This window comes from Hetaerina americana, unplaced genomic scaffold (genome assembly GCF_022747635.1).
Source record: "Hetaerina americana unplaced genomic scaffold, ioHetAmer1.1.p SCAF_13, whole genome shotgun sequence".
NCBI classification, from domain to species: domain Eukaryota; kingdom Metazoa; phylum Arthropoda; class Insecta; order Odonata; family Calopterygidae; genus Hetaerina; species Hetaerina americana.
In genome coordinates, this window is record NW_027286403.1 from 6,657,074 (window position 1) to 6,674,616 (window position 17,543).

Here is a 17,543-nt window from a genome sequence, read left to right on the forward strand (position 1 = left end):
CATAATTTTGGTGAAATATATCTGCAGTGTCATCATTTTTCTGGACAGATGTTGAAATTGAATTCTAAAAAATATTGATTTTCATTGTCTGATTAAAAATTTTGATCATTTACAAATGGCGTACGTAAATTAAAATTATAAATATTGCAATATTGTTATACTTACCTTTCACTCACCTTCACCTCATCACCTTATCACCAATTGGTTTCTTATTTATTTTTCATTACTTTCTTTGCTATTTATTTTGACTTGTATTGTAAATTGTGCTTTTTGTAATTGTGAATTTGGAAATCGAAAGGAAATTATGAAGTTGCCTTTGCATCCAAACACATAGGCACCTGACTACTACTTCCAATATCAAGTTTATATTCCAGTATGAAAAAAAATTTTCATAGAAGTCCCTTCTTGTAAATATGTTCTGTGAAGTGACATTAAGGTCTTTCTGGAATTTTAAATGTGATGAAAAATGATCTTAGATGTCCCAGAAGATCAGATTAAATTACCATTGTTGATCATTTTTATATTGTGGCATCCCAATTAGAGGAAAAATATTTTGGATGGCCATAAAGCTTTAAGAATTTGGGCTTAATGAGTGAAAGGGATTAATAGCTCTCAGCATAGGCAGGAGCTAAGGCTTGGGCTCAGGGTTTGAATAAGTGGTAAAATAATATAACAAAGCAATGTTTTCTTCTATTCGGAAAGGATTTGTACATATTTTAAGCCTTCATGAGGCCACCTTAGGTAATTTATTGGTAGTAATGACACTACAGATTCGTATATGATTTATTCAATATTGCAGGTATGCAGAATTCATCATCGTTCATGAACTGAAGTATCTAGTGAAACTGCCAGATTCAATTCCACTCAGTGTTGCAGCAATGCTTCCAACTGGAGCGCTTCTTGCAATGAGCACTGTATTTTCTTCTCATGAATATGTGCAAAAAATTCTTGCACAGAAAGGAGAAAATGGTAATATTTTTAAATTGTTTCATATGAAATGAAAAAAAAGAGGAAAGCTGACATTAGTTCAATCTTATCAAATTAAATGTATTTTTTTGCATTTGATTAATTCTTACTCCACTTTTATTTAATTACTATGAATTTTGTCAAAAGTAAGTTTACTTACGAAATTATTTTTGATTTCCTGCATGGTATTCATAATAATCTATTTTTCACTCATCTTTTAAATTGCACTATGTATTACTTTCTTATTTAGGTATCTGTAAGATTTTGATTGTTGGAACTGGAGGGCTTGCTCTCTGGATGATGCGCATAGCAAGTCATCAATTCAGTGCTACCAGCGATAGAGTGTCTATCACAGTTGCTTCCCTGAAAGATGAAGGATTCCTTTTAGCCAAGGAACACAAGAGGTATGGATGAAAAGGATAGCATGAGTAATAAGATGTCTCTCTTAGTAATAAACAAAGCTTTATATTTTGTTGTCCCAATTAACTGATGAATTAGGTTTGAATAATGCCAACCATATTTTAGGGAAAATGTTGACTTAGCAATAATGTATTAAATGATCTTTTTATTTTGGTGGTATTTGTTTTCATGAAATAATTATGACTATGCAGGATAGAGGAAATGAGCAAAAGATTTTCTAGCAGTACCTACCGAATCAGTAAAAATTGTTCTTGTTAAAAATGTGGCAACAGATCATCCTTAGCAATACTTTTTCTGGTATCCAAGTACAGTGCGGAATGATTGATTGGTTGGATGGCACTTTGGTTGGGGGAGGGTTCAATCAAACCCTGAGGCTGTCTCCCATGCATGGGCATTATTAGGGAGGGGCATGTGTCCCTTGGCAATGTGATGGGGGAGTGGTGCCAAAATGGCATAATAATCACCTGCATAATAGGTGTTTCTTGTCATTTATGATAATTCCTTATTCAGAAATAATGCACGAAGTTCGTATGGGAGATAAGGTGCTGGAATTCATATGTTCCCTGGGTGATGGAGACCTTGTGTAGAGTGGAAGCCCTAACTTTAGGCACTCATTTCTTCCATATAGTTGATGATGCATTTTTATCTAAATTTTTTTCTATGGGCAACTAAAAGATTTTCTCAAATTTTTATGTTTGCACTCTATGCGACCTATTAATTGTAGCTAGTGGAAATATTGACATTAATTGAGTTTTGATTGTTGCTGTGGCTAATGTGGTTTAAATTTCCATGATTTTGTATTTTGATTGTTACTGTAGCCAATTTATTGCAGCTTCCATGATCAGGACTTGATTCAAGTCCTTAAGGCAGAGGAAATTCTTTGATATTCCTCAGCTGATTTCCATTTAAAATATGTTTCAACTCAAGTTTATGACTTATCTATGGGGAGAGCCATTAAGCTATGATCCCCAAGCCTATTTCATAAATTTGAGCAATGTCATGTTCTATTGCTTCTCCTAAGTACTAGGAGTGCTAAAATCTAAAGGAGTGCAAAACGCTAAATCACCTTCTATCATTTTTTCATTATATTTGGTTGAAAAATTAATTGAAATCAAATATTTATTATGCTAGGGTCAATGTGGTGCAGTGGAATGAAGATTTGTATGAAAAGCAGCTGATTGAAAGGACAATGGATGCATGCCAGGGAGAAGTTGACATTGTCATTGACTTTGGTACTACCTCACGAAGTTTACACAGATCTCTTCAGTGTCTTGGGAAGGTATTTTCTTACACTTTTTTAACATCAAATTTAATATTTCTAATATATCAGTTTTTGGAGACACTTTGTGGAGTTTTATGTCACAATCAATAGTAACCTCTTTGCGATCTCATTGTAAATATCCTCAATTTTTATGTGACTAAGTAAGCCAGATAAGTTAAATGGTTGGATAATCCACTTGCCTTTTAATCCATGGTTCGCCCCCTGGGAAACGAGATAGCAAGTCCTAGACCATAGGCTTATTTCAACCTGCATCATATGGGCTTTAGGTGCATGGGTATAACATCGACCTTTAGATACAAGCCGATTCACCATAAAAATAACTATTATGTATTTTTTCTTGCATCAATCATAGAAAATGGTTGCCTTGATTACAATTTTTGACAGTACCACTGTTTTTAGTCTGTAATAAGCAACAGAGTTTTAATATTTTGCTGAAAGTACTTCCTGTGAAAATTCTTAAAATAAAATATAAATTTATACAATGTAGTTTGTTTAGTATCATTACACATCAGGTGCTGCTGCAAAACTTAATACACATTCGGCTATTGGGGATGTAACCCCTCTGTTAATACATACATATGCTGTATCTCCCTATGCATATACTCTTGAGTCTACGGGCATCCAACCTTGAGTAGTGTGAGAGTGCCACAATGGCATATAAAATGGCTGATTTAAAAACTAAATTTGAAAATATAAAATAGTAAACGCAGGTATGAGTAAAAAAAATGTACACGCATGTTCTCCTAAATGGTTAAAGCTTTCACTGAAACTCTCTCTTGAATAGGAAAGAAAAAAACCAATACATGACATCATAGCCACAAGAAGAATGACAGGGCTTTCGATTTCAAGTATTTGTGATTTAAAAAATTCTGTCTCACTTTCATTAAAAGTGAGACTGCCATAATTTTTTTTACTGTGAAATTATCAATGTACTTCATCGAAGTAAATATGACAGTGTGTTAGAGGAAAGTGACAACCCCAGTGAAAATTACTGCTGAAATGATATAGCAGCTGCGATGATGAATTTCTGGGCGTCTACGATAAATATGAATTAATGAATGATAAATATTGACTTACATGTAGTTGCTAATTTTTAATTTAGCTATTCAATTTTCTTGACAAAGTGTTTGCATCTTTTTCTGTCCTATCCAAGTATTTTCATTAATTCTAATGTGAAAAATGAGGGTGCGTCTAATGCACCATCGGGCTGGGAAATACTATGTATACGATATTCAATCTTACATATTGAATGGCATGCATTTTTTCATATTTTATTTCTTGAATCCATTTATTTGGTCCACTTTGATATTTAAAATTGTTTTTCAGTCTGTTGTACTAACTAGTTTGTTCACATTTCTTTTCACAAGGGTGGTGTGGTGTTTATTAGTCATGAAGTTGCTGATCGATTGATGCCAAAGTTCAGCAGGCGAGCTGAAGAAAGACAGCAGAAAATCAAGTCTGTTGGAATGGGAAGCATTGAACAGCTCCAGGAATTAGTTGATCTGGTTGGCAAGGGGGAGGTGAGTTAAAAATGAATGAATCACTTCACCGCAAAATGGCAGGTATAAAAATTTTATATTAAGGGTACCTCTTGGAGACTCCCGAATTTTACTTAATATGGAAATAAATTTGATTTCCAAAGGCTCTCTTGAATTTTTTCCCTATATGGTCCCGACTAAGTGATTACAATGAAGAGTTGATGGCATTAAAATGACTCTTCTAACATTAAAATAGCCAGTAAAATTTTCAGCGATGAATGGCCCAGGGAATTTTCAACTTAGTTGCACATATGTGCTTTCAAAGATTTTTAATACAAATAAAAAGATTGACTGTCATAATTTTTCTGTATTCAACAGAGAAAAAGGTGGCTATGAAAGTAATATTTTTACAGTCAACTGATAAACATATTTATGGATTGAAGTAATGTATTAAAAATTGCCTCTTGCTATTGCATGAAGTAACATAAATACTGTGTCCTGACAGCTAAATTATATTGTAATACAATAATAATTTTGTGGCTCTACATTGAAGTATGAAGAAAAGGGTACAATATGAGTTTCAACCATAGATTCATATGTGTTCCTTTTATTAAAGTTGTCTTTCAGTGGCTTTTATATGAATAGAAATAAAAGCCACAATGCTTATGGTAATTAGGGTAGGCTTGGTATGTTCCAGAAAATTGAAAATAAGATTTGTGTAACCTATATCAATTCATAGTAATAATAGATATGGTAATAATGTTTCATAATTTTAAGGTAATGATATATTAGATTAGTTAAAATGAAGAATAGAATGCATGTTGGAAACTGCCGATGGGTTTATTATTCAACCCTATTTGATTTTCTGTTATGCGGCCTTCCCTTAAATCAGAAGGTTGCGGAAATTTTTTCTACCTTAAAGAGCCATGTGTATGATTTATTAGGCCTTAGAATGAATAATTAAATAGATTACTGAAATTATGGACAATGGTGTCTACAGGCCTAAATTTTTCATTAATTTTATCCAAGTCTCTACCATCTCAATGATTTCATATAGATTATATGATTAGAAAATGTGGTGTGTAAAACATTTCATTGGCATATATCTGAAACACCATTCATCTCTTTCATGCAGATTGAACCACCACCACACACTGTGTTCCCAGCTGAAGAGGCTAGTGATGTCATCAAAAAACTTTGTGCCTCAGAGATCCAAGGCCGTGCCATTTTACAGTTCTTCTCTGTGGATTAAACCGCATTGGGTTAATCTCTTGACTCATTTTTGTTGGCTATACGTGGTTTAAGTCTTGCCCAAATTGTTTAAAAGTGTTAAACTTTAGATGAATGAAAGGGCTTCACAAATTATTATCTGTATTACATAATACAGATAATTAAGACTGGTAAAGTGTAAGTGAAGATATTATGACAAGAAGACTTTGTGACTTATTTTATAGTTCATGCCAGTTGAAAACTTTGCAACTTGCATTCTTTGATGTAGTGCGGTGCTTTGCCACAGCCCCACCATTGTAATCAATGGGTGGATTATAGCTTTATTTACAAGTGAGGCTCTGACCTTTTATTTTTCAACAATGCATGCATAAGTTCCAGTGAATATTTTGAGTCCTATGTCAGGAGAGTTACTTCTTATTTAAAAGTCATGTATGTGATTTTTGAAGTATTATGCGCACAGTTACTGTCATTGATCCTGTTTATGTTAAGTAAATTACATGTAACTATGAAAGTGTTTAAGGAAATGATGTAACAAAACTTGATAACGACAAAAAAATTTGTGTACTCACAATGTAGGCTAGTTGAAAGCAATGCCCACTTCAATGGTGGGGACAAAATGTTTCAAGCATTAACGTGATGGACCCTGTTTCATGTTCACTTTTGAAAATCGAGTGCCAATGGAAGACTATACCCATAAAATTAACTTATGAAAATAAGTTCAGCATTCTTAATGGTCACATCACATTCATTTTCTTTCATGACTGATTCCTAAGTTGAAAAATATTATTGGTGCTTTAAAAAATTTTAGTGTAAATGTAGACTGTCCTTATATATTTAAATATACAAATACTTTTTAATATCATTGTCGGATACCAAAATTTTATGCCTTTCAAATTGCACCTCAATGCATGATGATGTACCCAACCAAAAATTTAAAACATTTCCTTTTTAGTCATAAATTATTCATGTACAAATGATGAATATTTTTGAAAGCATGAAAATACATAATATCATGAGTGATATGAGAACATAATAACATATTATTTCCATCTGGATTTAAATTTTATAGGGCAAAGTTGTGGTGACATTTGATTGACATTCAAGTAAGTCTTAATTGTTGTGGGATTTAAAATAATGTGTTCTAAAAGAGTATTCATTCCATTTTAGTATAGAAATTGGAATTCCTGTTATCTCAATGTGCAGCTTTAATCTATATATAATGTAGGCAAAGATGTTTATATGGAAGTTGATGCAATAAACTACTAAATTCTCTTTGTTGTTTATTTATCTGATTAATATTATTCTAGTGAGTATGTATCTGACTTAATAGTTTTACCCTATGGCAAGTAGAGACTAAGAAGTGTTGATGTACCAAAATTGGGCAGGCATTCAGGTTGAGTCGTGTAAATATCAACCTTTGAGACTTACTACTTTGTACCTTATTCTCCATCACATTGTAACTATAGTGAGAAATCCTGTTAAAAGCTTTTTGTACAATGTAATGTTAACAGTTGTTCATTTATTTTGACACCATTATGTTAACAGCCCTGAGAAAATATTTTAGAACATTGCTACCAAGAGCAGGATAAATATTTATGCCATGCTCATTGTAAGCATTGTTGATGGGCTTACATAATGCCCACACTTGAAACATGAAGCTGTGGTACTCAAGATATATTTGAATGAGATAATCAAAAATATCAATGGTATATTATTATTTGGAACCATTGTTATTTCAGCAGAAATACTAAACAAATGTATCACATCTTATTTGATGGATGCGGCTATGGAAGTATAGCTGATAATCCTCTCCCAACCAGTGGCTTTGTACATGCATTGAACAAAACAATACCTATGAGAATCGCTGTAGCAGTTAGATACCAAGGTAGTATGGAATGTTTTAGGGACCAATATTTAGGAATGCTAGAGTCCGCAGATGCATGATCTACTGTTGTCAAAATTTTATTCATCCACAGTGGCATGGAAATCCACCTGGCATAGAAATAACTGGCCAATGTTGTTACATACAATTGAGTTGCTTTGTAAACAATGGGTGTAGTTACTACTTGCATCAATCTAACAATATTTTCAATGAACATTAGCTGAGAGGTAATGTTCATTGCCAAGAGTAGCTGATGATCAAGTAAACATTGAATTTAGCTATTCTTTTATATCTACTGATCATCAGTGTTTCAATCATAAGATTTTATTACTGCAGCCTTCCATTCTTCTCTATTCAGTATTAATTCTCTCGCACTGGTAACTTTTCTGTTTTATGTCACCTTAACTTGTCCTATGTGCTTGTCTATTTATCTTCCTCATGAGGTCTTACCTTCAATTTTCCCTTTTATTATGTTCCTCAAGATGTGTTCAATTCATGTAGTTCTTCTTAGCCATAGAGTTCTCTATATTGTCCTTTCCTCCTCTGCTCTTCTATATACTTCCTGATTCCTCACTTGTCTGTTCTCAGTGCCCTGCCCTTCTACATGTGTAGAAGGGACACTGCTTGGATGCTCTGGAACAGCTAGAGATCCTAAACCATGCCAAATCAAGAAAGGATGTTTTAATCAACCAATTTTTCTATCCATCTTGCTCCCCTTTGTTGCATTTCTGAATGACCAGCCCTTTCAACCTCCCACCAGCCAACCAGCCCATCACCAATCCACTCTTCATCAAGCCATTAGTGTTCTCCCGCAGTCGTCCACCTAATCACCATGCCATTAACTGGTAGGCCATCCTATGACATTCCGTGGCCCTTCGTTCCTTAACCTTTTCCTTCCTTCCCTCAACCCAGCCTTTTTTTCTCCTCACTCTCTCCCAGTTATCCTTTGGTTGTTCTCTTCTCCCCTCCCCTCTTTCCCAGATTTTGTATACATATATATGTGCGTTCAAAAATTTTCCCATTTACCTGAAGTTGTTAAGCTGTAACAAAACCTAGGTTGTTATAAAAAAATTCCATGTTGGTAAGTGTTTTCTTATGTCATTATATAAGAAAGACACTTGGCAAAAAAATATGCATATTAGTAAATAATGGTTTTAATTCAATAAGCTTACATATATCATGGGGAAGAGAATACCGTACTTTCACATCATAATACCCTAATGGTCATGAGTGATGATATTTCCTGTCCTGTTTCCAATAATGGTCTGGCGAAATGGCCGTGGAAGTAGGATGCGATGCTGTCACTCCAGATAATTCAGGTACTTCTGATGCTAGTGTCCTTACCAGGAGTTCCTGTGCAAACCAAGTCCAAAAATAGCATGCAAATGCTGAAGACTATATGATATAAAGATGGCAATTATAAATATCAAACTGTGGTTAAGGTTATACCAAAGTCATTTGTGATATTGAAATACTTTGCCTCAATGTTTAATGTCTCAGGAATAAGGTGCTGGAATTGGAAGAAACTTCCTCAAAAAAGTATGATACTTTATGTTTGTCTGAACATACACTGTTGACTTTAAGATATACTGTGAGCAACTAGACCCTGTCCTTGCTCAATTAGAGAATTTAAATGCACATATTGTGATATGTGCTGACATCAATGTTGATATGAGGCACAGATCCAGTAACAGCTTACGCCTGAACTATGTACTAACATCTTTTTCACTCTTACTGGGCAAGTTTCATTCCAACCAGAATGGTATCGTGTATTAATAATATAATGACTAAACTTAAACCAAGTTTTGACATAGTAGCCTTTAATCCATACTTGTCAGATCATTCTGTCATTGAATTCTTCTAAAATACATGGTCAGTAATAGATTAACATGTTCAACCTGGCATACAATTTTCTGTGCATACTCTGGTAGTGGTAGGGCACCACAAAATATTCATATTCAGAGGCGTTTTAACAATGGAAAAATATTAATTTTTCACTCCATTTTTGTTCTACATTATTCTATTTAATCTTTTACGCAGAGATTATCAAGTGCTCATGAATTGCTAACGAAGTCCGGAAGCTGAAATTTTCCTGCCTGGCGCCATGACCCACCTGGCGCCACTCATGTAATGCCATTTTTTACAGCCACTTTACATTGAGGGCATTCAAGTGGTACCAAAACATAAATTCCCAACTCAGACCCTGAAAATGATAGATTTTGTGATTCTTAGTTTTCAGATGTATACTACGTATCCTCATGGCTGCATCAACCAATGCTATGTTTACCAAAATATAATACCAGTATCTCATTTTAAACAGGTTTATTAGGGGTACAAAGATGTGCTATAATAATATGGCAGAAGCGTGAATGTCTGACTAATTATTTAAATGCATTGGAATTGAACGGTGGATGAATCTTGCAGAATGAAAGTTTTTCATTGCTTTCCTTCATTAGAGAAAATATGGACTGAGTTGTAAAATAACACTGAGTTGTTGATAATATTCAAATAGCTTATGTGGTGTTGCATATCAAGTGTTATGACCTCTCTTGAATTATTGGGATCAATTTTACTGTAAGTTTACTCAATTTACTCTGGGCAACACTGTTGTTTTTATTCTTGATGTTGAGGTAATTGAATCAAACTTGTATGAGTAAACTTATCCAGGAGGACTCAGAAGACAATCTTAACCAGCCAAGTTGTTCTCTCAAGATACATACAAAACTTCTTTATTCTTCTGAATTGAGTAACTTGGGTTCATAGGCATCATTCATCTAGTGATGAAACCAAAGAAGTGTCTAACACTGCATGGGGTACAACAAGCATACTTTCTCACTAGGAGACTGCCATGATATAGAGCTGTTGGTGTGGGAAAATGACTGCTCAAATCTACTTTCCTTGTAAAATCTGTTTCTTTCTGATGATATGTTGGAATACATAGTGAAAGGAACTAACATATATAATGAAGAAATTATAAATCTGGACCCTAAAAAGGAAGCTGGTGCTTCCCGAAGGCATCAGCAAATTTGGGTAGTGGATAACCTTGGAGAAATTAATAAATTCATAGATATATTACTAATCATGGGGGTTGTTTGTATTCCTGAAATTCTTCTGTATTGGTCAAATGACCCAATGTACATGAACTCTCTATTAAAAATATTGTCAGGAGAGCACTTCCTAGCCGTTCTAAAATATTGGCATTTTTGTGATAATAATCAAGCATGATGTGAAGATCGTTAGAATGAGATTAACTCTCTTCTTTATAAAAAAATCATAAACACTAATCAACCCGAAGGGCAGTTTGGTTGGTGATTGTAGTACACCCAGTACTAAGCCTGATGGTGTGTGAAATTCATGCATCAGGGCATGGGACCAGTTCCTTTCCCTATGCCGGTTATGGTTTCCCAGAAAGATCTGCTACCTGAAAAATCACATAGGCCCAGAGGGGTTTGCCCAGGAATTGGACCCGGGCACTCCGGTCAGTAGTCCAATGCTCTACTCTTGGACTTCTGCGACCCACCCTTTATAAAATAAATTAGAATTTTCAAAAACCTGGGAGAGAAGTGGTGATTGATGAAAGCATAGTTCTGTGGCGTAACCAACTGATATTTCAACTGGGTCAAGCTGTTCTAAAAATAAAAATTTTAGAAAAAATAAATTCTGTTAAATTCAACTAGCAGAGTTTCTTGAGAGAAATATTTTAAAGAACAGCCACATAAGTCTTTTTTACTTTAATATGAAATCTAAAATTATATCACCAATTTATTAGATGAGTGTAAAATTGATTTTTTAAAAACATTTTCATTCTAAAATCATTAAATTATTCACTGACTTATCCCAGCCACTAAAAAGGATATGTGACTTAATAATGCTTTGTCACCCACAGCCTTGGCAAAAGATTGAAGAACAGAAAAAAAACATTTTCCTCTGCATTTTGACAGAAAAATGCCAAGCCGTGTATTTCAAATGTTATCATATAATATTAGCAACTCTGAGAGGGTGGACTAATGCTGCATTATCATTCAGGTGACTGGTTTGGTTCACCAGAATCAGCTGTTTTGCTCTCATCATTTAGCCACACATTCATTATCTACCTTTCTCACCATCATTTACGCCAGGGCATACTTTAAATTAAAGACATGGTTTCATGTTAGAGGACATTTATTCTTGGTTTGTCAATTTGAAAGAACAGAGCAAGTGATCCCACAGAGAATTTGTTTGGTGCATTCTAGTGGATGCAGAGTACAGCTGCATAATCATTGACATAATGTAAGCCATCAAAGTCATATTTTTCTCCAAAGACAGGCTATGTTACAAAATTAGATATATTAGTACCCTGCAAGCCACCGCTAGGGTGTGTGGCAGGGGGAGAATACACACCAGAGTAATTTTGACCCGAATATGACCCTACCGCTGTCGGACAATATTATTCTTATCCCTTATTGTTCATGGAAAAAATGACACCTTAAACCTATCTGTTCTACCCTCAATCTTTCTAATATTATTGCCCTGATCTCTCCTACCGTAGTTCGATGGGGGTAATAATACAATTTCAACATTACTGCTAAAGAGACATCCTTCAACTTTATTCAAGAAATTTAATCGGTAATTTAACCTTTGCTTCATGAGTGATTCCCAGCCTGGCTCCTTTAATATTTCAAATATGCTAATAGTTCATTATAACTGCATTTTATAAATCTAGTTCCTCTACCCTGTATGCGATCCAATTTGGCAATCAATCCAACTTTGTGAGGATCCCATATACCAGACCATTCAAAAAGTCTTTAATTCAAGCTAGGATATTTTTTTCTATGCCCTATGCTTCTAGCTTTGTGAGTAGTTTGGTATGAGGTACTTTGAAAAAGGCTTTCTTAAAATCTATAAAAACTGCATCCACTGGAACGTTGCTCCCTCCCGAAATAAGAATACCATGAACAAAAAGTGCAAATTGTGTCTCGCAGGATCTAGCCTTCCCGAAACTGTGCTAATTTTTTATTAATAACTCCTGACTATTGAGGTGTCTCACGATCAAACTGGCACCTTTATGTTCCATAGCCTTGCACGACCTTATTCCATAGCACTAGTATAAAAACAAAGTGCTCTGGGGTTTCCATAATGTACTCTTATTTCTCCCAGCATATTTTCTTAAAGATGTGGCAAACAAGGTGATGGGGATATGGTGATGGCTACTGAAGTAGATTGTTAGGTATATTCTTCTTACTGAAGGCTGGGCAGAAATTGCAGGGAAAGCAGTAAATGACTTTTTTGAGATTCAGGTGGCATGGATAAGGTTGGGATGAGGATCCAGGGTGAAAGGGACAAAGGATGAGGTAGCATTTGGGCAGCTGCATATTGTTGAGCAGAAAAACAAAGAAGGGGGTGAGGATGATAAGGTCTTCATTTATTTTAGAATGTAGTGTATATTTTTGGGTTGTGTAAAGTAAATGGTTGGTAAGTATGACAGTAAATCTGATGTAAAAGTTTCCTTTTTAGGGTAAATTGATATGACAACTTTTTAAAGTTTATAGGTGGCTGGGAAATGGTGATGATAAAGGTAATAGTTTTCAGCATTAAGTGACTTGGGATGTGGATTATACTGTACCATTGGAGGTAAGATTTTGCTATCAGTATTTTTACCAGACACTTGCATTTAATCGGGCAATGGTTTAGGGTGCCAATGTATTTCTAGAGGAAAGGGGTGCTGTTATTGATGTGGTGATTATTTTCATAACACAATGACTGCTTGGTGGCAGAAAAAGTGAGGGAACGTTTTATATGTGATGGATGAAAAAGTTCTGGTTGGTTGGTTCATTACAGCATTAGATGTTAAATTTTGATTTCAAGGTGGTGATTAATGTCTATTATGATGTTAGGGTCATATAAGGAAGACGTGAAAGATACTGAAAAGGGGAAGTTGAGGGAGGTGTTGAAGGAAGATACGTGAACTTTACTTATGAGTCAGAAAATGAAAATATCATTGACTATGGGCTCGGAAAAGAGATTTTAGAATTTAGCAATCAAGGAAAGTGCGCTCACGATAACCTTTGAAAAGATATGTACGACGGTGTCGTTCTTGCAATGCGGTTTCACTTTTTTTTTGAGTTGTCGAAAATGAAGGCATTTTTCTTGAGCACTAATTCTGACGTAGGTGGAAATCTTTGGATGTGTTTTGCGGGGAATTGGAAGATGTAGTATCTTCAATATTTGAGGCCTTGTTTGTGGGGCTGATCGGGGATGTGACGTAAGTGTTAGTCAGAAGGATATTGGTGTCGGGATATAGTGTTAACGTTTAGCATTTTTAGAAAGAGGTGCTGAGGCATGTGCGTAATGAAAGGAGCACCACTTTTGAGAAGTAATGAAATGAAAGAACAATTTTGAATTTTCTATCCTTATATAATGACTAGTATCGCTCAATTTATAAGTAATGTTCGTGGTGATTTAAGTACTCGGGTTCAAATTACGAAAGCTAATTAAATGGCTCCATCATTTTGGCTGACGAAAAGTAACCCGCTAGAATAATAATCCATGATTCTGATACATCAATCATGATGTAATAATTTCGCTAAATAAGTTGCTTGACTACCATAAAAAATTAGTGAGTCAACATTTTCTCAAAGCAAGAATCACAGAACATTTAGAGTAACGCTGACACCTAAATTTACCCAAGGCAGCGAATTTACAGTCATAATATCTATTACCGGGTTACTAACTTACTATCTATTTTCCAAAATATTTTGATATTAATAATAATTTGGATTTTACTTGTTAAATACAAATGTTTGTGAACGGACCTCGTCATTCATTTGTCAGTGTATTTGTCAGATTGTTCGTATAGCGGTATAGCTCAGTGACTGGCTCCAAAGTTGAACCAGTTCATTGGTTCTTTTACACAACAAGTAGGGAGGAGTCCAGAATTATATTATTCTGGTTAGTATTTTTCGAATTTGATCGTTGAATTTTATTATTTATTATATTTTACTTATTCATTTTATATTTTTATATGACGTAACGAGCCAATTTGTGTTATTACGTGGATTAGTTTGGTACATTGTTGTGGCCCTATTCTTTAGCGTATTTTTGGCAGTTGTCTGTTAATTTAATTGTTGGAGCTCGGATTTCTAACGAGTATTGGTTCAATTAACGCCAGCCATTTTTAGTCACTTGCCAAGAAGGATTTCCGTGGGATTCTCTTGCCAGTGTAAGTTCTTTAGATTTCATCGTTGAATTTTATTATTATTACTGACATACTTTTAGTACTTAGGCTGTCGTTGTTATCAAGTTCATACTTTCAGAACTGAAGAAAGAGTAGTTCATGTGATGTTTTGGCATTATTTGTCATCAGTATCGTTAAGATGAGGTGTCAGTGTCTGAGTTCATAGGAATACTTAAGAAAAAGCGGTCGCCCGAATTCTGCTTTAAAATGTGTGTATCCACATGTATGCGTGTGTGTATATATGTGTATATTCTTTATTAAAAATCAAATAGATATGAAATAAATAGTCGATTAGGAATAATACGGAGGTATGCATGACTCATTACTGTTCGAGTGCACTATGCACATGACAGTAATCTACAGTAAAGAGACATGGTAAAAATTCAGTGCTGAGGTATTAATCGTAAGGTATAAATTTATTGAGTAAGGTGGTTTACTCACTATTCGTGTGAGTGGAACAGTTATGAGCCTCGCGTGGTCTACGCAGAAGGCATTGAGGTTAAATTAAATGGAGAATTAATTAATCGTATTTCAATCATTCAATCGGTTTAATCATTTGCATAACGTATGAGTGCCGCCTAAGTCTGTATCGAGGTACAGGCTTAGGTGTTATTATATGCCGTGTACAATGTACGACGATATTCTTGCTGAGATTATACTTAACATAAAGTTTAAATTAAACGTTGAGGTTATGCTCTCAAGAAAACTCATTGTGAAGTGGAGAATGTACTGGTAATGTGCATATGAAATTCATTTTTTGGTGTATTAGTGCAAAAAATGCAATGACAACCGACTTCCCCGAAAGTTAGAATACCTACAGAATTTTGAAATGAAAGAGTGCAAGACATGTCCAATAAATTTTTCCGTGAAAGTGTACATATTTTCTGTAGCGTACAAAGGATATAACAAATTACTGTAGCTAACTCTATACATAGGTTTAGTGTTATCTCTGAGGAGAAATAATGGCCGAGAGTAGAGTTTATTCAGATTTAAAACAAGTTGGTTGAGAGGCAATTTGGTGCATGAAATAAGAGCTGATTCAACAGATGTGTTGCATTATTTAGGTCCTTCGTGTAAGAAATGTTTCATCAGCAAGTAAAATGGTAGAACAGCTAGTTAGCATGGAAGCCATCAATAAATTTAAAAAAAGGTCTTGCCAGACAATGAATCCTGAATACTTTATGAATAAATACAGATGGGATCCACATATTGCTGCTTTTCTGGTGCTGATGTAGTTGACTTTGGAAGATCATGCCTTTAGCCTGTAAGTTTGGGTAGTATTCCATTCTCAGGAAACATATTTTTCTTTAGTTTTGAAAACTGTTTCTAGTTTTCCTCTCTTTTGATTTGAGTATTTTTCCTTGCCTAGAATCTGGTTTGTTCCAAATCTATCCCTAAGTTTTTTAGAATAATAGGAAATGATGCCAAATTTGTTTCTACTACCTCACACGTTTTTAATTTTTCCTTTCCTATTGTTCCACAAAATCATCCATTCACTCATTTTCTTGTTTTCTTCCACTTCCAATTTGGAAATATATACGTTGGCTCATAAATAATTTTATTTTTTCACAAGAAATTCTGTTCTCTGGAAGGGTACAGTGATTAAAATGTCTATTATAGTTGAAAAGTATTTTGTAAATATCATGAGCAAATCATTGCTTGCATTAAAACATGCAGCTTCAATGCATAAGGAGAACTCAAACCCATAATTGAGTCTCACTGGTTAGCTGGTATGCATATGATTCTAAGTCTAGTTTCTGCCCTTTAATTTTCATGCCCATCAGCACTGTCTTTTGGAAAATGATATTCATTCAAAATTAAGGATACTGACTTTTTACTTTTGTGCATATTATTTATAAATTTTATTTTCAATTTCAGGTTTTTGTGATTATCAGCAATGGAAATTGGGGCTGGAGGTTAGTTTGTTTGGCCTAATATTGATTTGCTTATTAAGAAGTTGACTTAAGCACAACTTATAGTTTGTATACTTCGGAAATTTAATACTCCAGAGTGACTACTATAGTGTTGTACTTTACTCATGTTTTCTTTGCCTTCTCAACAAGCAAAATATTTACTTAGTTTGAAATTTAGACAGGATACCCAAATAATCCTGCTTTAACATATTAAAGTTAGTTTGGGTCTTCTTATTGACCTTTTCGTATCGTACATAAAACTGGTAACTCTGAAAATTTCTTAAGTCCCTGAAAGATGAAGCTTTGATCTATACAAAAATTCTTTACTGAAATGGGAATTTTATCAAGCACAGTTATTTGCCCAATAAGTATATCATGCAGTGTTTGTTCGCTCATTGTGCTGTGATTCTGCCCCATAAGTAGTAATTGATGCATCAACATCAGGCACCTGATGATGCTGATGTGTTGAAACTAGTTGTACCTCAATAAAAGCCAGTAGATGTATACGTTGTGTTCATTATTTCATGAACATGTAATTCCTCAGAGTTGAACCAGAAACCATCAAAATAATTAATGTGTTTGGTTATACTCTAATGGTCTTTGCTGTTAGTGAGATAATGTTGACACATTGTTGTGTGTAAACATGGGATAATGTAAGGAATACTTGATTGAAATTAAAGAATATTTGGAGATCAGCAAACCTCTGAATAGCTGACAATTACTCAAACAATTTGTCTGTAACATGCTGATCTAAAAAGTCATTTCTTCTGCATTATGAAAATTAAGTTGACATTTAAAGTCACTGGGTAGGGGCCTGGATGGAGGTTGGATGGGTGACCCTCCATACCATTTACCATGGTACTTTATTCTCCTACCTGGCAAGCAGATTAAACATGAAGTTGACACAATGGGCCTAATGGCAATTGCCCAAGACTCCTGCGGAAGGCCCCCCAATCAAATGTGTATAAAATAATAAAAACAAGAATTAGTTAATTGGGCATTTGCATTTGCTCCTTGCAGTTGATACTTTGTACCATGCACTGTGTAGAATTCAGCAAGTTATGTTTCTCTAAAGCCAGGTAGCATTATTATTCTCTGAAATGCAAAAAATCTTGGATTTCAAAGATGCTTGAGCTACATTGATGTGTAAACAGGTACA

At 34.6% G+C, this 17,543-nt stretch overlaps 2 protein-coding genes across 6 annotated transcripts in view; both read left to right on the top strand.

Annotated features, from left to right (window-relative positions):
- Drat (Death resistor Adh domain containing target) overlaps nt 1–6,648 on the top strand; it is a 96,748-nt gene extending 90,100 nt beyond the window's left edge. For both annotated transcript variants that reach the window (XM_071583186.1, XM_071583185.1), the window contains exons 4-8: nt 800–969; nt 1,217–1,370; nt 2,518–2,665; nt 4,036–4,188; nt 5,282–6,648. In XM_071583186.1, coding sequence (XP_071439287.1) covers nt 800–969; nt 1,217–1,370; nt 2,518–2,665; nt 4,036–4,188; nt 5,282–5,398 — 742 coding nt within the window. In that variant the 3' untranslated portion in view covers nt 5,399–6,648. The remainder of the gene's footprint in view (nt 1–799; nt 970–1,216; nt 1,371–2,517; nt 2,666–4,035; nt 4,189–5,281) is intronic.
- A 6,793-nt stretch (nt 6,649–13,441) lies between these two features.
- The window catches only part of LOC139686146 (NEDD8-activating enzyme E1 catalytic subunit-like), a 31,391-nt gene continuing 27,289 nt past the window's right edge, over nt 13,442–17,543 (top strand). Inside the window, exons 1-2 of one of the 4 annotated variants that reach the window (XM_071583332.1) lie at nt 13,442–13,499; nt 16,350–16,387. In XM_071583332.1, coding sequence (XP_071439433.1) covers nt 16,369–16,387 — 19 coding nt within the window. In that variant the 5' untranslated portion in view covers nt 13,442–13,499; nt 16,350–16,368. Of the gene's footprint in view, nt 13,500–14,075; nt 14,186–14,360; nt 14,457–15,640; nt 15,736–16,349; nt 16,388–17,543 lie in introns of those variants that run through there. The other 3 variants (XM_071583329.1, XM_071583331.1, XM_071583330.1) reach the window with 3 other exon arrangements.